At 33.3% G+C, this 23,159-nt stretch overlaps 2 protein-coding genes across 4 annotated transcripts; both read left to right on the forward strand.

The window, feature by feature from the left end:
- Positions 1 to 1,850: 1,850 nt before the first annotated feature.
- Positions 1,851 to 2,696, forward strand: LOC105127501 (zinc finger protein ZAT11-like). Its single transcript, XM_011028829.1, has one exon. The coding sequence runs from the start codon at positions 1,994 to 1,996 to the stop codon at positions 2,531 to 2,533; it is 540 nt and encodes a 179-aa protein (XP_011027131.1). The 5' UTR covers positions 1,851 to 1,993; the 3' UTR covers positions 2,534 to 2,696.
- A 6,230-nt stretch (positions 2,697 to 8,926) lies between these two features.
- On the forward strand, positions 8,927 to 17,957 carry LOC105127502 (uncharacterized). Of its 3 annotated transcripts, none has more exons than XM_011028832.1 (6): positions 8,927 to 9,052; positions 9,296 to 9,504; positions 15,580 to 17,109; positions 17,218 to 17,283; positions 17,372 to 17,570; positions 17,677 to 17,957. In XM_011028832.1, exons 2-6 carry the CDS (start codon positions 9,502 to 9,504, stop codon positions 17,745 to 17,747), a joined length of 1,869 nt encoding a protein of 622 aa, XP_011027134.1. In that variant the 5' UTR covers positions 8,927 to 9,052; positions 9,296 to 9,501; the 3' UTR covers positions 17,748 to 17,957. The 3 variants fall into 3 exon arrangements, with proteins under 3 accessions (XP_011027134.1, XP_011027133.1, XP_011027132.1); XM_011028831.1 differs by having other exon boundaries at positions 9,311 to 9,504; XM_011028830.1 differs by having other exon boundaries at positions 9,323 to 9,504.
- Positions 17,958 to 23,159: the final 5,202 nt, after the last annotated feature.

Raw genomic sequence — 23,159 nt, forward strand, 5'->3', positions numbered from 1 at the left:
TGACCTTTCTCGTTTCCCTCTCTAACTAGCAGGCCCGCCCTTATCTAACACCCTTGAATATATAGTAAAAGTCACGTAAAGATAACTCCATAATATATATTTCTTCTGCTTCAAAGTTCGAAGAGAATTTTAACATCTTCACTACAAAGTTAAAATGGTCGAAACTATTAGCTGGGGGGGAGCTTGCGTGCAATTTGTAACTTGATCGGGACCTTTTTCAGGCGTCTAGTAGAAGTACAAATTCAAACCCCATTTATTACACCAAAAAAAAAAAAAACCCAATGTATATCTTCTTTTTTTGGATGAAGTTATACTCCTCACGTACTTTGATATATGATTCTAGAAATAACTATGACTTCTCTGGACATGTTGTCCATTTCTTTGTTCAGTTTCTAGGCCACGTGATGAGGCAATCATGCATGCCTTCACAGTTCCTCATCATTTTCCGAGCTTGAGAAAAGTTTAATCCTTAATTAGTTTCTTTAATCTTGTAAAATAATTGTATCAATTGAAATCTCAAGTTCAAACTAATCTCATCTTTATCAATTAATCACTAATCTTAAAAAATAACCACTTGCTTATGAATATACCATATAGATAAAACATTGCAAGTATTTTTTTTTCCTTGCTAATCTGAATTAATGTGAATACTCAATAATTAAATATATATGATCATCACTTGTGGAAAAAAGAAATTGTCCAAAAAGTCCACCCTAAAAATTTTCTATTTGCTTCCTCATTCAAACTATGGGTGTGTTTATTTCTTAGGAAGTAATTTTTATGAAATTATTTTTTAAATTTTCCTATATTTATTTGTTATTAGAAAAGTTGATTAATAAAAATTATTTTCTAATCAACAAAAAATACTTTTCTTTAAAAAAAAAAATTAACTTTCTTTTCAGGGAAGTGTTTTCTTTTTATTTTGGGAGAAAAACACTTTCTAGAAGTTGTGAAACTTTTTTTAAAAAAATCATATTATTTGCTGATTATTTCAAATTTGGTTCTCAAACTTTTAATTACTATATATTTTGTTTGAATATTTTTTTCTTTCAAATTCATCCTTTAAAATTTGATTTAATTTGATTTTTATATTAACTTTGGTTCTTATGATTGTTATTTACTTTTTTCTTATTATTTTTTAAATTAAAAATTTTTATTTATTAAATTCAGTCTTTATTTTTTTAGTTGTTGCTTATTTTATTTAAAATAATTTATGAAATTTTAATTTTAATTATTTTAATTTTATTATTTTGTAATTTTTTATGTTAGATATTTTGATCTCTATTGTTTTGATTATTATTTATTTTATTTGAGATAATTTATGAAATTATATTTTTTCAATTCTATTGTTATTCAATTTTTTAATTTATAAGATTTATTTTTTATTATTTTAATAAATTAACTTGAAAAAAATAATACATTAATAAAGTTATTTTCCGGGTTATTTTTCATAAAATAACTAAATTCTGAAAATTATTTTTTAATTTATTTTTTATGATACTATTAAATATAAAAAATAATTTAATTTTTTAAAATTTATTTTTTAAAAAATATTGTTAAAAAAAAACTATTTTTTTTATAAATAAATAAATTTTAATTAGCCAACCAAACTCATGAGAATCTTCTAGAAAAATGAAGATTCCAGGAAGGACTCACTCTATCCTATTGGCTCAGCCTCTCAGTCATGCTTACGTGCCAATAGACGGCTCATTTTTACAATCAATAATTAACTTTATTATTATTTTTTAGTCCCCTATCTCTTCTTCGCTTTCGTCTCCATCAAGTACAAGGGCAAAGATGTAATTCTAGGGAAAGTCAACTATAAAAGTCAAATGATAGGTGTACCACTTACACAATTTACACAAACCAAACAACTTATAAATACCACACCGATATGACTCCTACATGATTCCATCTTCTAAGCAAATCCAACATCCTTTTCACATTTGAAACCAAAGTATAACAAAACCCTTATTGTTCATATTCTTATACCATGAAGAGAGGTCTGCACGAGAGAGAGATTGATAGCATAACCATGGCTAATTGCTTGATGTTTCTATCCAAGGGAAGGGAATCATATTCTTTTCCTTCATTTGATCATGCCATGAGCAATATTTCTCCTGCTCGTGTTTTTGAGTGTAAAACATGCAATAGGCAATTCCCATCGTTTCAAGCCCTAGGTGGTCACCGTGCAAGTCACAAGAAGCCAAGGTTGATGGGAGGAGAAGGGAGCTTCGAGACTCAATCGCCAGCAAAGCCTAAAACGCACGAGTGCTCTATTTGCGGACTAGAGTTTGCTATTGGACAAGCTTTGGGTGGTCACATGAGGAGACATAGAGCTGCCTTGAATGATCAAAACCAGGTGGATCCTCTGAAACCTCCTAGCACTGATGATCAAAAAGCAGTTCCTGTCATGAAGAGATCCACTAGCAGGAGGGTCTTGAGTTTGGATTTGAATTTGACTCCTTATGAGAATGACATGGAGTTGTTTAAGCTCGGAACGACAGCTCCTATGGTCAATTGTTTCTTTTAGATCTTACATGTGTAGTCGCATGAAATTATACCTATAGCTAGGTTTTTTCCCCTTTCCTTTCGTTCTTCCTGGATTTAGGAACACTCGCTATACATCTTGTATTTATATTTGTTAATTTGTTCATATACATGAAATAAGAAGCTAGATCATGGTATTGATTTCATCTTCATTTAATTACTTAAATGATCAGTTTTATCACGTCATCATGAGACAAAGATGAGGTATAACATGATAATTAATCTGGTGATGAGTGGTGATTACATTTAAATGACAGGCATATTATTATTATTATACAATTAAAGTATTTATCTTTGGATTTGCCATATTTTCCTAATTAAATGGAAATTAAGGGAGATATTTTACAAGAGGGATCAAGTGGCTTTCTCAGAAGATGGTCCAGTAGTTCAAATTATTTAGTTTGAAAATTTTTATTGGAAAAACTCAGATTCAAATATTTCTAAAGGTGAGCAGACTCGTTCATGCATGAGGGATGATCGTTGCTAATGTAAACCTAAAATGAAGCCCTCAAATCTTATGCCTTTAGGAGTAATAAACAGAGGCGCAGCTGATATCAAGATTTGGTGGTGATTATGATGAGATAAACTAAGGTTTAGCTAGCTTCACGCTACTACATATTTTGGTTTAAGCATAATTTTAGAAGGAAAAACCAACTCATGGAAAAATGTAATTATCCAAAACAAGGAGGATAAAAAAAAAAGATAGAGAGAGGGATTGGCTTGTTATTTTTTTTTATCTCTCTTGCCATGGGATTTCTATGACATTAATTATCTAATTCAAGAGTCAGCAAGAAACTTTTTCTTGAAAATTAACTTCAAGCTTTTACTTTTATTATTGATTTTTTTCTCTCTTGCCATGGGATTTTTATGACATTAATTATCCAATTCAGGAGTCAGCAAGAAACTTTTTCTTGGAAACCAACTTCAAGTTTTTACTTTTATTTTTATTTTTATGCTGAGAGACTTAACTTCAAGTCTATTCATACCTAAAATCACTACTACAAGATCGTGTGTCAATGACCCATCATGACTGATTGTCAAAATTAGGTTCAAACAAGGACTCCAATCAATAATACGCTTATGAGCTAGGGGAGTAGTTGGCTCCTAAATCAAACTAATTTAAAATGAAATTAAGATGGCTAAAATCTGCACGTTATTAAATTTACTGAAAACAACTAGCTAAAGGGTGATCAGCAGCTCACGTTGATGATCTGCTTTCAATTTAAAGTTTCCATTTGGTAGTGGTGTTTTTTAATCTTTGTAAATGGTCCAGTGCTACTGATTTTATAGCATATTGCAGCCCTCCTCGATCGTGGTTTTTTCCCTATTCTCTCTCTAGCAAATAAAATGAATCGATTCATATAGCTAGCCCTAGCCTCTCTTATGGTCGATTTTATTTTTTATTTTTAATGAAACTAATCGATTTTTATGAAAATTAATTATAGGTTATATGTATATATCCCTGGAATATCACTTCATCAGGTGGCAGCGTGCTGTTGAATGTTGTTGGCTTGAGACATTTTGCAATCACAGATATTAGATCTGGTCACTTCTTAAAAACTTGAGGATCACGAGTAATTGTCTGTCGATGGACGAAGCAAGTAGTAGCAAGTGGTAGTGAATGAGCCTATTCTTTATGTGTTTTAAAGGTATTTATAAAAAAATTTAAATTTATTTATTTATTTAAAATTAATATATTTTTAGTGTTTTAAAATTATTTTGATGTGATGATATTAAAAATAATTTTAAAAAAATAAAAAAAATCATTATTGTATATTTTAACACAAAAAAATTATTAAAACATAATTATAATTACACTATCAGAAAATATATAAGTTAGGTAAATCATGTTTTCAAGAAAAGCAGAGGATAAAAAAGAGGGTGCCATCTATTCTGCGTAAATAATCATGAAATGTAACTAAAAAGAGTTTTGGCATCATCAACCATTGCTATCAATTTCACCTAAATGTTTTCAATCTTATTTTACAAAAAAATATTTAAAAAATAACCACAATCACATTCTAAAATAATCTTAAAATATATAAGTTAGGTAAATCATGTTTAAGCAGAGGATGAAAAAGAGGGTGCCATCTATTCTGCGTAAATAATCATGAAATGTAATTAAAAAGAGTTTCTGGCATCATCAACCATTGCTATCAATTTCACCTAAATGTTTTCAATCTTATTTTCAAATAAGTTTCCGCAAATAGTACTTAAATAGAGAAAACATCAAACAATATTCATGCCAGAAAATAACAGAAATCAGCTCCTGTTATAGCCCGGTTTTGCACATGGAGGGAATTGTTCACCAAATTATTAATCTTCATTTGATTTTTCTTTTTTATAAAAAATAATAATTTGTGAGGGATCTTTCTATCCCTCTATGACCATCTTAAAATAAACAATAAAAAAAACATATGCAGATGGGCTTGACAGTGTTTGAGATTTCAAAAAATCAAGCTCTAAACGTGTAACAGGAAAGGTCTGGCCTTGTGGCTTCGTCAATCGTTGCTGATCCACTTTGTGTTTTTTTCTTTTTTCTTTTAAGTAGGCCCATTTATTGAGTAGTCTCACTATGTAATCAGAGCAATTTAATTATTGTAATGTATAATATTTATTTAAAAATATTTTCCATTTAAAATTATATTAAAATGTATTTTTTTCAGATTTATTTTTTATTTTTAACATCAACCCTTTAAAATTAAAAAATATTAATTTAATATTTTTTTATGCCGACACAGTTTTAAAAATCATCGAAATGTAGTTTTGAAAAGAAAAAAACCGCCTCTACATTTGACTTTTAAAATATTGTTCTGTTCGTATTGAGTCCCGGACAAAAGAACAAGATTCCTGTCCGATTAAAACCTGTTTGAATCTAAAAGTTAGAAGAGAAATGTGAGGCTCCAGTTAGAACGGGTTTTTTTTTTAAAAAAAGAAAAGAGTTTAGGCTCTGCTCTGTGTTGTATATTTTGACAGTTATTTTGACGGTTCGTTTCTACTGAATTTAGCAAGCTTTTGAATAATAATAACAATAATAATAATACTAATAATAATTGAAACTGTAATTGTAATGTTTGTGGTAGTTGGATAGATTATAAACCTGTTTATATTGAGTGTTGTTGTAGTTGTTTTTTTTATAAATTATAATAAAATATATTAAAATAATATTTTTTATTTTTTAAAAATTATTTTTAAGATTAATATATTAAAACAATTTAAAAATTATAAAAAAAATTATTTTTTTATAAAAATATTAAAAAAAATTAAAACACAATTTACACTAGGCTCCAACCATCTTTAAACCACTTAAGAATTTTTTTTTACCTTTTCAGTTTAAATTGTAAAAGTCAACATCTAAATTTTTTAATTAAATCTTTTAAAATGCATAAGGTTATCCGAGGGTGCTTTTTAAATTATTTGGATAACGATTTAATCTCCCGATTAATGTATAAACTAATTAGATAATATTTTTATTATTGGGAAAAAAAAATGACTTGGCAATGTTTGCCTCGTTGGTTTTGCTATGATTTTAAAACATAGTTATTATTACTTTTCCCCTAAAAGCTATATGCTAATATCAGACCGTTTAAGAAAAGAATTTACTTCGACCATAAAAAAACAAAAGAATTTCCCTGTCTGAAAAATGGATACCTCGTCATTATTTTTTATGAGTTTTATAGTGGTTATAATCCCAAGTTTAAGCTCCTCCTTTCATCTGGAAAAACTCAGAGTGTTTGGTTTAGAGATAATTTTAGCTTTTTTTTTTATGAAATTTATATAAAAACATGTATTTTTAGTTTTTAAAGATATAATTTATACTTTATAAAAATCATATCTTTAATAAAAAACCACTATATCTCTAAGTCAAACACATACTTATACTACTCCATGAGCATAGGCACCTTGCAGTAAATCTAAGCAACAATTTTACTAGTCAAGCTAATTATTATTTAAATTTTTTCATGTTTGGTTGTGTTCCTTAAATTTGTATAATTAATTTTGAGATGAGTGTGCATGATTTGCACAAAAAATAGCAATAACTTAGCTATTCACTATCTTATTTGATATAATAAAATTTAAAATTGATGGATGATGAGATTTGGAATATTATTGGTTATACGATGCTTTATGATATTATTAACTTTTATAAATTTTGAAAAGTGACTTAAATAATTAGATTTTAAATTTATATTATAATAATTATAAGTTTGAGTTCTCTAATATTAAAATTCATAAATTTAATCGAGTTATATACATGCAATATTATTTAGATATTCATGTTAATAAAAAAATAACATATAATAGTTTAATACAATAAATCACTTTGAAATATTTTATAAATTGATTCATAGCAATTTAATGTTGTGGCTCGGTTGGTAACACTTTAAAAAAAGCCATGAGATCACAAATTTTACTTTCACTAATAACATTATTTTCCAACAGATGGCATGTCCTTAATGAAAAAGGAAAAAACAACAGAATCAGGCTTGTGCACACCTAGCTTGTTGTCGTCGGCAGACACTGGGCTTGATTCCTTTTTTTTTTTTATCCCTTTGTTTTTCTTGGTATTCCGGGGGAAAAAAAATACTAAATTTGTTTACTTTTAAGCTTTAACATGGTTCTTAAATATTATTATAAATCTATATTTTATTTTTATTATTTTTTAAATTATTATGTATATAATATGAAAATCCTAATACTAATAATAAATTGTTTATAAAAATTAATTTTTTTTTTAGAATTTCTAGATAAATTTTTAACATGATTTTGTCATGTTTACAGTGATTTTTAGATCTCAATCACATATAAAATAAAAATATAATAGTTTGGTATATTTTTTTATTTGATTTAACAATTATTAAATTTTTATTTATCAATAAAAAAATAACTCAAGTTAAAAACCATACCTTAGTAAGATTAATAAGAGATATATTGAAAAAATATTATCTTGATTAAATTTTTTTTTCTAAATAATTGTATTTTTAGATTTAATAATAGTAATAAACAATTCTATAAGTTCCAGCTTGGCAAGAACATGCAAACAATTATATTTCTAAATCATTATCTAAATAGATCCTCCAATCATAAAAAAAAAAATACTTCGAAAATGTTACAGCTAAACAAATCACATGTACACGTCGGAATTACGTAGGTCGCCTAAAATATGAAAGAAAACAGAGGTGGTAAAATAATGTGCTCATAGTAGTAGTCTCTTCATATAAACTTAAATTCATTAAATAAAATCAACAGATAAAATGACACAAACTCAAGTATTCAAGAAGACAGGCATTGGTAAGTGAGGTTCTGGTCTAGCGGTGGAAAGAGCTTGTCCTCTTCCTTCGCATCTGTGTTCGAATCTCATCATGTACGCCTGTCACCCCCGCGGTGCCTTACCTGCTTACTGGGCTTGCAGGATGTTCAGTGGACCGTGTAGATTAGTTGTGGTGTGCGTAAACTGACCCGGACACCCCACGTGAATAAAAAAAAAAAAGAAGAAGAAGACAGGCATTGTCCTCGTGTCATTGCCTAATACGGGCTCATTTCAACGCACAAGATTTAGTTTTCTTAACAGGGGTTATCTTTAAGTTATTTTGTTTACCAATTAAGACTAATATTTCTATTAAATAATCTCAAAAACACATTTACTTTACGTAGATTTGATACATTAAAAATAATTAATTACTATGCGTGAGGTGGGTGTGCCCACAACTTTGAGCATATCCAGCATGTGAACCTCTTGGTGCCAAATTTTACTCTCACCATAAATAACTATCTAAATAAGGGCTAAGCCATTAAATTACCTCACTAATAATGGTGATTCTACTTACCAAAGTTAATCTAAAGCACATTTAAAACAAATCCAGACCCTTCATTTTTACCAAATTTAGGCCCATGGACTAGCCATACTGATTACACCCTATTTTACCACAATGCCCCCTCACCAATTTTCTAAACATGGCAAAAATTATATTTTACCCCCTAGGAGACAAGAAAACACAAAACACTGAGTACAAATTGACAACAATTCTCTTCAACCAATGTGCTTTAATAGTTTGAGAAACTCATAATTCTTACCATAGACCTAAACCACTAGACCCCTACCTTCCCACTGCGAAACACATTACCAGAAACACCTTGTAATCAATAGAAAACTGACAAGTGGAATACCTATCTTGCGTTGCGCTGCACTTACCTTTTACAACAAGAGTGAAAGGCTCCTCTCCTGTACATTGCCATATAAGACTCTTCCATATATGGCAATGCGTTTTAGCGGTCCAAAGCCTGTATAGTAAATCAAGCCGTTGATTCCAGCTCCATCGTTCCACGTGTACGGATAAGATCCTAGACCACCGGGCATTAGATATGTTTCTCCTCGTAGTTAAAAACCAAGCTGACATAAGTAATTTTGTATTTTAATTCTCTCTCCTGAAAAAAGATAAAAAAAACACTCACTCACTCTTGCAGTTGCCGGGAGTTTCTCCGGCGATCTTTCAGGCTAAAGGTACGCTACCAGTCTCACATGTATCTCTCAGTTATCATGTGTAGTGACCGTCACTATGCATGCCTTTCGTGCTGTGTGTACTTAGTGCGAGTGGATTTTGAATTTTGATGATTACAGTTTTGATAATTTTGAGCTTGTTTGTCTCACTATAATTGTTCAATGTTTTCTCTCTAAACGGTTTTAAATGAATGCTATGCATGATCGAAGTTTGATTTTCATGGTTTGTTAATTTAAAACGGTTAGGTTTTGGCGTTTGAGTTTGTGCTGCAGATTATTTGAGCTTGATCGTGATCAATGGCGTGAATGAGCGAAACGGAGTAGTAAAGAGTGGCGTGTGTTATTGAAAGTAGAACTTCGAGTTTCGAGTGGAGATCACCTGAGAACGAGTTTTGCGCGTTGGTTTTAGTCTTCATTCAGTGAGTCTCTGTGGGCTTGGCTAACGGCAAAAAATGGTAGGCTTGGAATTTTCTATTCAAGTTTTTGTTCGTTTTATTGAAAATGTTATGTCCAAAGTTTGGTTTCGATTAGATATGTTGATTGATTATGGTTTTTCAAGTGTTTATATGTTTTGTGATTGTTGTTTGGCTATTTGGTATTAAATTTTGTTACTTATTTTCATATCTGCTTGCCAGATCCTTTACTGTATTTGAATGCTATCTTTCCTTGTTTATTTTGTGTGTGTTTCTGTATTGCAAATTCTTTAAGTATATCCAGCCATGCTGATCCACATTTGGAGATAGTTTTATTGTAACTTCATTTACTACTACAATTTTGTGGAGTGAAGTAGAGGAGGAGGATTATATTATCCTTAATTTTGCTTTTCCTTTACCAAACAATGACATGAGGGCTATCGTGTTCTTATCACATTAAGATAAGATAGGAGTGGTTAAGGGCTCAAACAGAGCTAGAGATCGGAGATTTAGGGAAGAATATAGCTGGGAAATCTGGAGTAATCTGAGCTGACAAGTGAGTGTGCTCTGCTCTCCACATTGTTGACCTGGTTTCGGATCCATGGACTCACCTAATGCATTTGTAGCATTTAGGTGCCTGAGGGTTTCTTATCTTAAGTTGGATTCCTCGTCATTTAGAAAAAGCTCTCTGTGAGAATTCTCTTAGTAATTAACAAGACATATTTTTCAACAAAGAAACAAATCTTTTCAAGTGACGGAATCCATTGAAGGTACTCACTTGACTGATATTAGGTATATTCCTGCATAATAAAATTATGTCTCCTGATATAGTCAGAAATATCCATATATGAGAACCTTTATTCCTTCCTAATGAATTAGCACTCCTGATATAGTCAGAAACAACCATTTATGAGAACCTTTATCCCAAATCAATGCTTATTTCTACTTCCTCACAAGGCCATGTTGGTTGAGAACTTACAAGTTCTATAGTCCAACCTCTGTCCACTTTAAATGTCTTCAAGATTGTGTGACCTGTGCCTTTGGAAGTCTTAATACTTGATTCAACATTCAACATATGCAATGTTCATCAATTCTCCTGCATGGAAGCTGTCTTCAATTTGCAAGGATGGACGTTGATTTGTCTCAGCGAAGAACTAATTTAAAGGCTCATGGCTCAACCAAGGCATAGTTCATTGGAAAAACTATTCATCTACAATGAAACCTATAAAGAGAAGCTCGACGAGAGTGTCAGCCCCTTTTGGAATCCTATGTACTTATTGCAATGCTGACTACAATTTGTAACCATATAAGGTTAGAGCATGTGCTAAAAGGAGGATGGAGTGAGTATGGTGTAGGAAGAACGAATTGCATTGCTTGGAGTTGAATGGAATGACAAATCTTGTTTTGAACTTGTCATTTTTTTAAACACGAATTTACCTTCCTAATATGATTAAAATTCATATTGTGCAATGTGCAGCTAAGGGAAACATTCACTCATTTATTTCTGTACCTTTTCTTGAGCCTTCACGTTTTCAATAGAGCTTGAAAGATCATTTATTTCATCGTTACCCAACTATGTCCTTTTCATTGTGCATTTCATCCATCTACTTCTATACACATGAGAATTAATCTAGGCAAGCTACATTGGGCAATTCAAACTTAACGTTCCATCATAGAAATGTTAAGAATGTTAGTCATTTAATTTAAATGTATTTAAACTTACATTTTCTTTTTTGTTACTGTAATAAATAATAAATTAATCATCCAATAATGAATAGTAAACATAGTACATGGGAAAAAGCACGAAAAGGAAACACATAGGAAAAATCATAGTAAACATAGTACATGGGGAAAAGCACGAAAAGGAAACACATAGGAAAAAGATCCTTAAATAGTTTTGAGTAATCTCAAGCACATGAAGCTTGTGCCACTGTTGAAGGGTTTTTAGGTGTACGCTTGCTAGGTCTTTGTCTGGCCAACACCCTTGAAGGGTTGCCGTTATAATTCTTACGGGCTGTTAGGCCAATACCATGACCTTTTGTGTCTTGTTGATGACTTTCGGGAGCCTTGCCTAACCTTTCCTTGAAAAAAAAAAATGCCAATCTCAAAGGAGCATCCCAGAAGGTGGTAGGTGGGCTAAAAGTTTGTCAACAAAGCATGAGGGTTTAAGGCTACTTGCCAACATTAGGAATAGGGGTGGGGAGCTTCATGATATTAAAGGTCGATTCCATCAAAATCACTAAAATTCTTCTTCATGATGAGCATAGTTCATTTACATCTATTGAGCAACAACTCAAGAACCAACTGAAAATCAACATCATGGAAGCACATGGTCATAAAGTTTCTCTAGTGATCTTTCAATAAAGAGAGAGGCTCATTGCTTCGTCATCTGATTTATATGTAGCATCGATATGCTAGGATTCTCATTTGTACAAGAATAGAAACTTTGATAGCAATCCAACTTCCTATAGATTCTTCTTTGGAGTAACATTATTGAAGAGGTCAAAAAAGATTTCATCTCACATAGCTTATTACTACAAGTCTTCAACCTCTGACTTATATGGGCTTTTATGTTTTTGCCAACTATCAATGGTTACATTTTGTAAAAATCACTTGTTTAGAAATCATGGCATTTATGTATCCATTACAGTGATGTATTTTGTGTCTTGCACATAACCTTTTGTTCTTCTCATATCAAATACCAGTTTGCCAAACATATCCCTTATTTCCGAAAGAAAAGCTGATTTTAACATGTATTTAATATTTCTCATCTGCCTCCACAATGTGAAATGCATTGTGCATAATGGAACATGCTCTTTTTATAAGGAAAGTCCTTCCAATGCTCATAAAGGTTTTATAACAAATATTTTTCCAATCCTAAAGAAAAAATGGTTAATACTACCTGCACTTATTGGTGTCGCCCACCTTCAAAGTGATTTTCATGTACGCTACACATGTGGACATCGATGGCGAGTCCTATTTGTAAATGCAAACTCTCAAACCCTATAGGTGCTCGTTGGTTGCAAGTGTTGGTTGCATATTTGAAGGGTAATTGCTATAAGTAAATGCACCTGAAGGTAACCTTCAATGCACCTTTTGGCCACCACATAATTGTAAGTGCTAGATAATTGATTTACAATAAATGACTTTCAACAACTTCAACAATCTTGTCAATGACTTTCAAATTCCAGTTGGCCAATATTCAATTGCCTCATCAATAGTTGAACGTGGTCATCGACTAACATGGTGATTGACAATCAATCATTGTTAATACCCAATGGCATCATCGATGGTGGTGGATGGTGACAATGGATAGGGTGATTGGTTATTAGTGGTAGCTTACCAATAATATATGTAGTTTGAATCCAATTACGATCACTTTTGAGACTTTCAAACAAAATGAGGGAAATGCAAAACAAAACTCATTGAACAGTTAAAATTCTTGAGAGAAAAAAGATGTAAACAAAATAGCAAATAAAAACTAAACTGAAATTCAAGTGAGAAAAAGGTGCATAGAAAAAAAATTAAATTGACTCATTTTTTGTAATGAAAAGAGAAAATGTACTAAAGCCACCAACCTAGTCTATATAGTTTGTAAGATAAGAAAAAAAAATCAATATTCAAAATTGCCAATTGTACTTTTATTACTTTCCAAATAAATCATAACTAAATTAATAAATATCCTTGCTATATGGAATCATTTTCTTTCTTTTTAAATGAATCATCGTATCATGGTGATTCCACATACTATTGTATTCATGTTGTAGCTTCTAATTGTATGGGGCTTATAGGCTATCCATTCGGCATGCTCATTCCTTCCTTTTTAATTCTGCTACTCGACTTGCCAAAGCACTTTCCTTCCCAGGATGGAATGTCCTCGTCTATTTTACTTGCAAGGATTTTTTTTTTAACATTTTACTTGATTTCCTTTCCAAATTCTAAATATTTCTCATTGAGATTAGTGTAGTTGGTTGTTAGTTAGCCTAAATCCATCTACTTTTAACTTAAGAGTTATGCTTTATGTTGGTTGTTACTATTACGTAGAGTATTTTCTGACTATTAATACGTAAGAACATTTATGTAGCATGGTACAATGGCATGGACAAGTTGTTCAGACCCACACCATTGCAATTTGTATTTTCATTCTTGGCCATGCATGGAATTAGGACAATAATTTAACACCATGCCTCAAGTATTATTGGGTTCAACGTTGAATTTCATCTTCATGAGTTGTTGTGATCCCCTACAAACCTCTCCGAGGTTTATGTGGATCTCTCTCCTTGTATTTTTTTTTTTCAAATAACTAATGAGGTTTATGTGGATCCCTCTCCTTCCTTGTATTTTTTTTTTTCAAATAACTAAGAAGTGAATGAATCTTTAAAAACTAGCACCAAAGGGATACCACTCATTTGTAGGATTAGCAAAAGGTATAAACACAACATGCCATTGAGCTACATTAAAAAAAAAGTACTCATGAAAGCCTAAGAAGTCCTCTCATGAGCAAAAGATTGCCTTATCTTATATGTGGCAATGCATGCCTCAGGCATATGCAAGGACATGAGATTATAGAGAAAGTTTTGAGCTTGTGAATCATTGTTTCTTGGTTTGCAAATCTAGATTTCATCAGAAGTTTGGTCGAAGATGGCGAGTTTTAATACAACATGCACAAGTTTAAAGTACTCACCATGATAACACTGTTGTGGTTGATAGAACATATTCAGTCTAAGTTGGCTGTTCGCCAACTTTACAAACTAAGCCTATTATCCGTGTATATGGTGCATATATGGTGCCTGTCAATGGAATGAAATAACGCGCTAGCTGATTATAGAATTTGAAGTAAGCTCAAAAGATTATTGATGGATCCGAGTTGTGTTACCCACTTTCTTTATTGTCATATACTCTGCCTGGTTCATGCTTAGAAACTTGCTTTTGACTTGGCTTATTGTTGATGTTTGAAAAAAAATGTACTTTTGCTTTCATCATGGCTGGACCTTTTCCTGTCATGCCTACTTAAGAAATAAGTTAATATTTAAGAAAGAATGATTACATTAATTAAGCATTGACAGTCAGCTCATGCACTTGGTTCCTTGCTTGGAAATCAGTTCGTTTTCTTTTTTAATTTTGCCACTTCAATGGGCCAAGGATATTTTCCTCTGGTCATTTGAGCATTCAGGTGAGGATTTGAGAAAAGTTGTGATATAAAGTTCTATCATTTGAAAGTCGTCTGGAAGATCCATAATATTAGCAGCGCTGCTGAATCTTGTCTTATGTAGGTTAACTTTGAGAAAATTTGTGGATCTAAAATTTCATTGCCTACTATATTCACCTTTTAAATTTAGTTCTTCTAGTTTATATGCATTAATGTGCTTATGATGATTGTAATCCATTATTTACTTAACAAACCAAGCAGAGTTGAGCATTGAATATGACCAAAGGGAAAAATGGGAAAGCTTTAGAAAGTATTTTTGAAACAGCATGAAATTGGCCTTGAGGTCTTAAATTGCGTACCATGTTCAGTGCAAGTTGACTTTTTTGTCTCCGAAGAAGGCACCCTATGTGTTAACTGGTCATCTAGTAATAGTGTTAGGTTTAGGCTCTAAGATGTGGCTCACCAAATCTGGACAGCTCTTATCTTGAAAGATTTGTCAAGAAGTTTCATAACAATTACTACTTTTGGGCACCTTGTCAGAGTTCTGACTTCTGTCAATGCCCTCTACCCATTTTATGTGTATCAGATTGAGATAACTTCTAAAAGACCTCCTTTTTCTTTGATTATTTGGGAGCTAAAAGTAAAGTAGAAAGGATCTATGAATCTAAGAATTTAACATTACAGACTGCATGCTTGTATTTTGAAATGGCTATTGATTGATATGTTTAACTCCAAAGAAAGAGGATCTATAAATTTAAGAATTTTACACATTATGGAGTGCATGCTTTTTTATTTTTTGAAAGTTTCTATTGATTAATCCGTATCTGCCTTTAGTTGTTTGTTTGGCATTATTTCATGTCCCTTTACCCTCTGCAATGCATTTTTGGAATATTGAATCCTCAATTTCTGTTCTTCTCTAGTCCTGTTGATATATGATTGTCACTTGGACGGCTCTTGTTTTTTGGTAGTCTTTCCAGCAGAAGAGCTTTTGGATGACCAGAGATGTGGGGTGTTTAACTGATGGAGATATAGGTTTCGATAATTCCTCAAGAATGGAACCAAAGCGTGGTCATCAGTGGCTTATGGATAGCACTGGACCTGAATTGTTCAGCAACAAGAAACAAGCAGTTGAACCATCTAGCAACAACAGGCCAGTAATGGGAATGTCGCACATGAACATTTCTCCATGGAATAATACTTCCTGCTTCCAATCAGTTTCAGGACAATTTAATGACCGTCTGTTTGGGTTTGAACCATTGCGGATTAACAGTGGTAGCAACGTGCCTTCTGCCAGCAATGGAAATATGAACATGGAAAGAAAGGATTTCAATGACCTATATGGCAGCAATTGCTCGATGGGTTTGTCCATGTCTCATAACGTTGAAGATCCCCCTGCATCAATTAGTTTTGGTGGCCTCAGAAAAGTGAGAGTCAATCAAGTTAGAGACTCAAGCAATGACATTTCTTCATCTGTGGGGCACTCCTATAATAGAGGAGATGACAATATAATTTCAATGGGTACTGCCTATAATAAGAGGGAGAGCAATGCCATCTCTTTGGGTTCTACATATAACAATGGGGATGAGAATACCATCTCAATCAGCCCCTCATTCAGCAAGGCAGATGGTAGTTTCATTTCAATGGGTCATGCATTTAACAAGGATGATGACAATTTCATATCAATGGGCCAGGGTTATAACAAGGGAGATGAGAGCATCTTATCAATGGGTCAGCCGTTTGACAAGAAGGACGCCAATTTCATAACAATGGGTCCATCTTATGACAAAGAAGATAACCATTTCATATCAATGGCTCTCTCCTACAATAAGGGACATGAGAGTTTCATTTCAATGGGACCCTCCTATGATAAAACGAGTGAAAATTTCATTTTGATGGGTTCCTCATTTAGCAAGGGAGGGGATAATGTCATATCAAACGGTCCAATATATGACAAGGCAGATATTGATATAGCATCCATGACTCCTGCCCAGGACAAAGGGAATTCTGGTATTCTATCCATTGGTCACAGCTACAACAAGGGTGACAACAATTCCATTTCTTTTCAAAGCTTTCATGACGAACCTGAGACAAATATGTCTGGCAATGTTATTAGAGGCTATGACCTGCTAGTGAGCAATCAGAACACGGCTCAAACTTCAGAAGTACCGGTTCAGAACAATTTGCCTCAGACAAATGTTGATCCACAATTGAATACCAATACTGCATCAAAGGTGATTGCAAATACACAATTAAATAGTGGTCTGGAAGCTAATTCCAAAACTGATACTGACACCAATGGTAAAGAGCCAAAGACATCAATCAATGCAGCCCCCAAGAATAAAGAGCCAAAGACAACAATCGATTCTGCCTCCAAGAATAAAGAGCTGAAGACATCTAAGAAGATCCCTCCTAACAACTTCCCCTCAAATGTCAAGAGCTTGCTATCAACTGGCTTGCTTGACGGGGTTCCTGTGAAATATGTTTCCTGGTCAAGGGAGGTGAGATTGAAATATTATGGTTGAGATGTCAATATACATTTAGGAATGAGAAATATTTCTTACTGATTATGGTTCCCACATTAAAATGCATAACCTTCATCTTGGCAGAAAACTCTTAGAGGAACTATAAAAGGGACTGGGTATTTATGTAGTTGCAAAGTATGCGGCAATAAGGTAGGCAACTCTAAATATAGTCTAGTGTCTTGAAACAAAACTAATGAAATGTTCAAAACTATTTCATGACTTGGGATGCACTTTGCAGGTTTTGAATGCATATGAATTTGAGCGACATGCTAACTGCAAGACCAAGCATCCCAATAACCATATCTACTTTGAGAACGGGAAGACCATCTATGCAGTTGTTCAGGAACTGAAGAACACTCCTCAGGAGATGCTGTTCAATGCGATTGAAACTGTTACTGGATCTGCTATTAATCAGAAGAATTTCCTCAGCTGGAAAGGTAAGGAGTAGTTTTAGATGAGTTTATGTGACTGCCTTTCACAAATACAAGAGATGCATATTAGTTTTTTATTCTCTCTCAACAAATTTTCTTCTCTTCTCGTCAGCATCATATGAAGCTGCCACCCGTGAACTTCAGCGCATCTATGGAAAGGAGGAAGTCACTCTACCATCTTGAGATGAAGACCCTACTTTTAGAATAAGTGAGGTGGTATGTGTTCTGTCCATAGAAGCATATTTCTCTGGTAATTATAGACTTGTTTTGGGATTTCTAATAATTTTGAGAGGAGGAATGTTTCTTCAACTTTTTTATCCTTTCGCTATAAGAATTTAAGTTTTTGTTTTGGACTTATTCTGTTATTGGTAGACTACTGTGTTTGTGCATTCATGACAGGCCAGAGGTGCTTTCTGCATTTTAGTTGATGAAGTTGTGCAAAAAGCATCTTTATACCTCATGCCGTGCTCTATAGAGGCTTGGTTGCAAATATAGGATAGAGTAAATGAACTCTATGGAGATGTGTAGAGCTCCAAGGATTTTGACATGGCTCTAGCTATTGACATACACCATGTCCTATTAATTGAAGATTGAACGCAAATCCCTATTTTGCATCACCAAATGGATATTCTTGTCCAAAGTTCCAAACCTTGTTTCTTAACATAGACGAAACAGCCACGTGCAAGTATTAGAGGACACATGCGTACTCGTGCTTGGAATAATCTAAGCTCACTTGTGCAGTGGAGTAGACTGAGCTATATTCCTGTTTAGACCTTTGGCTTTTCCAGTTAAAAGTAGGCATCTGTCCAATTTAGGTCCAGTTTTGTTGCATGTGGTTTCATTGTAGTGATTGAGAATAACAATCCGTGGTTGAGGAATAGCATTACATAGGCAAAGGGCAAAGGTCTCCTGGCTGACTCATGATGGAAGCAGCAGTCCACTGTTTTTTGCTTCCATCACAGGAGCACTTGTGGTTTTATTCTCGTTCTGGTGGTAAAGCACAGGTTGATTGTTCAGACTGCTCTAGATCTATCTATAAATCAGTTCCGTATGGTTGTTAATTGGGAGAAAAAACACTTCTGCTTAGTTTTGCTCATTAAAAAATTTGAAGGTCTGTCTCTATTTTGTTTAGGTTTTAACATTTTATTGTAGCAAAAATCGTAGTAATCATTCTGGGCAACCTGTTCTTGTCGAGGTCAATTGCTATCTTACCTTGCATCAGAAGCTATACCTCTTGAGCAATGAAAGCCATGGCGGAATGTTAGATACATTAGTAACCATATGTCTATAGGGTATTAGGTTTACTGCTTACATGGAGCTTGCTTAGAAAACTCAGATTCCTTGAGTATACCTAATTTGGTTAGATTCCTTAAAACAGGCTCATCTGTGGCCCTGTGGGTCCTGCCACATTAGCAGTCCTGCAACCAAGTCATGATTAGAAGTCTGTACATTTCCTTCTGTCCTGGCTGTTTGCGCAAATGGTTTGATGTTGTGGTTTTATCCTTACATACCTGCCAACGTACAATTTCTCTTTGAAGATGAAAGACCCCAGAATTGGAACCATAACCATGCTTAGAGGATTAGAAGCACACAGAAATACTGGACCCCTTTCCTTGACCAACAATCCGAAAATGTAATAAGCAGTCTCCTGAGAGTATTCCCTGCCTGGAAAGCATGGAATTGATCAAGGGAGCGACACTGCTTTAAGTTCAATCCTTGGAGGGGCATGGTATGATGCATAAAAATTACACCAAATTATTTAGATTTTGAAGATGATTTTGCTCCAACTTAGAATTTTTGCACCATAGAAAGCAGCTAAAAATCTGACATCCAAGTGTTAGCTCGTTCTACTGCAAAGGTTAGTATGGTGTACTTTCCTCTGTGGCCGTTATGCACATTAAAGCAGCATACTTCTGTGGCCGTTATGCACATTAAAGCAGCAGGGGGGAGCTTAGCTGGGTACGATTTTGGAACCATTGCCTTTAGGGAAGTAATATTGAAAGCGTTGTAAGAACTCGGTAATTAATTGAATTTCGCTCGTAGTTATTTATTTTATTAATTGTAGGCTCACGATGGCATAACTACATCTATCATATTTTTTATGAGTGTTTACTTGAATAATGATGAAACTTGGCGAGCTCATGCACCCAAGCACAATGTTAACAGCACCCTTCAAATGATCTTGGATGTGTGCACTGGGTGCAGATTGACGGCGACAAAAATTGCCCTTCTGTGAGCAAATGTGAGTAGCGTTGCTCCTCCAATGCTTACCAGTGTCCCAACCACCTTTGACTGAGAGTGCAGCCTCCTAATATCCACCTCCTCAAGCCTGCAAACCAGCCTTGCCTTAATAGTCTTAGATCAATCACTAACTCATAGTACCAACTAATGCACAGATGTGTATTGAAGGTTACCCGAAGATGCAAGCCATTACAAATGTCATGGCAAGAAGAATATTGCACACGGCAAACTTGACAGGTGGCGGTGGTGATTTTCAGCTCATAGCGGAACAATCAAGAACTGGCCTTGTAAAGGTAACAGGTACCAGAATCATGTCAGCAACTGCACAAGTTTTATAAAGAATGTTTAGAGATGGTAAATAAATACATTCTGTAGTTTACTAATTTGATTGTCATTACTCAAAGTGGCGTAGTTGAATTTCTGTTCAGAAACATTAAACCAGGATGATTATAATTAGATTATGCTAATTATTCACATGAAAATACATTTAGAGAAAGACATCAACGAGACCTTTCTAAGACGCGCAAAAGGAGCAATGAGAATAGAGGTTACAGCCATTCTGTAGGCTGCAAATACTTGTGGCTTCAACCCTTGATTCAAGTCAAGATTGACTAGCATAGACATTACTGAGTAGCCACATTGCACCAAATCACACGCAAATATGGCCTTGCTTGATTGAGCAGGCTAGTAAAGGACTCCATAGACATAGCTAGAGTACTTTGCTCTGTTCAATGGTTTACAAGACTGTACTAGCTCGATAGCAAATGCAAGAGAAATTGCTTGTGCCTGAAAGCTCTTTATAGAAGCTTCTTAATTATTATTTTTCTGCCGTTCATTATTTCACAAGAAGATGAGCATAAAACATAACGTGAAGAAGCAGCTTTTCCGTACCAGGGCAAAACCCAGTACACAGAACATCGAAACCAGATGCTATTTCCTGAAAACGTATCAGGAGTTGATTTGTTGCTGACTAATATTATCCTCGATCACTGTATGTATTAATCTCTCTCTCTCTCACACACACACACACATCATTGCATGCATTAACTGGCATCCTCTGCCATTAACTAACAACTGAAAGAGATTTGAGGAAGTATCCTACCGAGGGAATCGATCGTCTTTTAAGCAAGACGTTTTAAAATTAGCTAAACATTGTGGACATGGTGGGAAATTATATTCTTTTAATTTTTAATTTTTTTAAATAAAATATTTTTATATATTTTTATATTATTTTAATGTGTTAATATTAAAAAAAAATAAAAAAAATTATTTTAATATATTTCTAAATAAAAACCTCTACCAACTACTTTAATAAGAACAAAAGGACATCACTGATAATAGAATGCTGCTTGTTGTGAGTAATTACTATCCCGCATTTTTTCCAGTTAACATTTTTTCATGAGTAATTATATTTTTTCGAGGAATAATTCTTTTCAACAAGATAAAAAAATGTACGAAGAAAAAGCCACGAAAATAAACACAAATGATTGACTAAAAAGAGAGAAAATTATCAAGAATGCCACTGTTTTCATTCGTGGTGTTTATTTGTGTGCGCAGCGTTGGTGCTTGTGATTTTAAGAATATAGAGCAAATTGTTTTTTCTACGGTGCTTGTGATTTTAAGAATATAGAGCAATTAGTCCTTCATGAAAAGATACTAAATCTAAGGCCCATTTGTTTGCAGCAGAGTTTCTAGACAGACATTTCGAGATCTTTTTCATTTTTTTGTCATTTTAAAAAACTGGTCACTGATATTTATTTTCCAATCAAAATTACATAAAGGCATTTAGCAAAAATCGTATTATGCTTGTAAACTACCATTACATGTTGGCTCATCCCTTTACAATATAGATTTTTAACTATTATATTAAAATCATATTCACTAATTTTAAAGAGTTTTGCAAGCTTATTTTTGGAAAGTAAAAAAAAAATTGACCTTTCAATATTCCGAGTCATGGGCTTGCTCAATGCTTCTAGCTCTAAAAAAGAGCGAGGCGCGCGTCAGGGCTGGTTCCGATCTCTGATTCTCGGCTAGTTCTTCGTACTGGACCTTCATTATTAGTACGGAGCAGCAAGATTCTTGTCGGGTTATGAAGCGTTTAGCAGGCTGTTGAATCTTGACCTGAACAAGAAAATGCAAAAAGACGGGAGAGAGCATACTGGTTGTCTACGGTTGTTGGGCTCCGCGATGCGAGCTTATTGTTTTGGTCCTAGACTAGTTGGAGCCCACTTGTATTGTAAAGTGGGCTCTGCGATGCGAGCATATTGTTTTGCTCCTAGACTAGTTAGAGCCCACTTGTATTGTAAAGTGGGCTCAACCAAATTGAGCCTTTTCTTAGAACCACTTATGTCTCTGTCGGCTTGGATGGAAGTGGCCCATTGATAATCTAGCCCAGTTTCCTTCTGTAAATGGACAGTATGGGCTCATATAAGACAGTAAGTTCACCGTTTTCATTTCAGAAAGATGCTCTGCTTAGAACTAGTTTTAACAATGCTAATAATATATAATTCTTTGGGGTAGATTGGACTGCCTTTAGCTAGACTGGGTGTAATTATATTGCAGAAATGGAAAAGAGAGCAAGGTGTAGCATAAAATGATGAAAAAAATTCACACGAGTTAAAAAAAATTGTTTTTTTTTTAAGAAAACTATTGACTAATTCATGATGAAAAAAAATTAACACGGGTTAATTTTTTTTTTTTTTTAAGAAAACTATTGACTAATTAAAATATATTGGTGGAATTAAATCAATGATAATATGTAGGTGAAATTAGAAAAAAAATATAATAAAAAATATTTTTCTAAAGATTGAAAAGGAAAAGGATGCGTTCAAAAACCCCTTAACAAGAACCGTCCAAATAGGCATTATACATACGCACACACTCTTTCCATGAACAGTCCCGTAATTGGATGGTTGCCTTTTTTATTATTTAAAAAGCCTTCAACCCTTTATTTAGGTGTATGTGATATTGTGGTGTGTGTATAATGTTTTTTAAATAGTTTTTTCTTGAAAATATATTTAAATAAAAAAATCAGATTTTTTTTATTTTTGATATTTGGACATCAAAACTATATATAAAAGAAACACCTAAAAATAAAAATAAAAGTAGAAGATATGTGAAACAGCCACTTACTATTCATGTGATCACGCAGCTGCTAATTATACCTCTTCTTGTTTTTTTTTTTTTTTTTTTGAGTCTTCATCTGCTAATAATTATTACAGTGCTAAAATAAAGAACAAAACAACAAATTAAGAAACCTCTCTCTCACTCGCACATAAAATTTTTGATTATCCAATCGTTTCATTCTTTTAATCTCTTAATACAGCAGCAAACCTACTCGTTGTAAGGAGGAAG

Source organism: Populus euphratica, unplaced genomic scaffold, assembly GCF_000495115.2.
Source record: "Populus euphratica unplaced genomic scaffold, PopEup_1.0 scaffold13.1, whole genome shotgun sequence".
In the NCBI taxonomy this organism is placed as follows: Eukaryota; Viridiplantae; Streptophyta; class Magnoliopsida; order Malpighiales; family Salicaceae; genus Populus; species Populus euphratica.

What these genes read in the sequence shown, in the direction of transcription:
- LOC105127501 (XM_011028829.1), top strand. Translation starts at nt 1,994, where the DNA reads ATGAAGAGAGGTCTGCACGAGAGAGAGATTGATAGCATAACCATGGCT.
- LOC105127502 (XM_011028832.1), top strand. An exon ending in GCAAAGTATGCGGCAATAAG is followed by an intron (nt 17,284 to 17,371) that starts GTAGGCAACTCT and finishes TGCACTTTGCAG; the next exon opens with GTTTTGAATGCATATGAATT. An exon ending in GAATTTCCTCAGCTGGAAAG is followed by an intron (nt 17,571 to 17,676) that starts GTAAGGAGTAGT and finishes TCTTCTCGTCAG; the next exon opens with CATCATATGAAGCTGCCACC.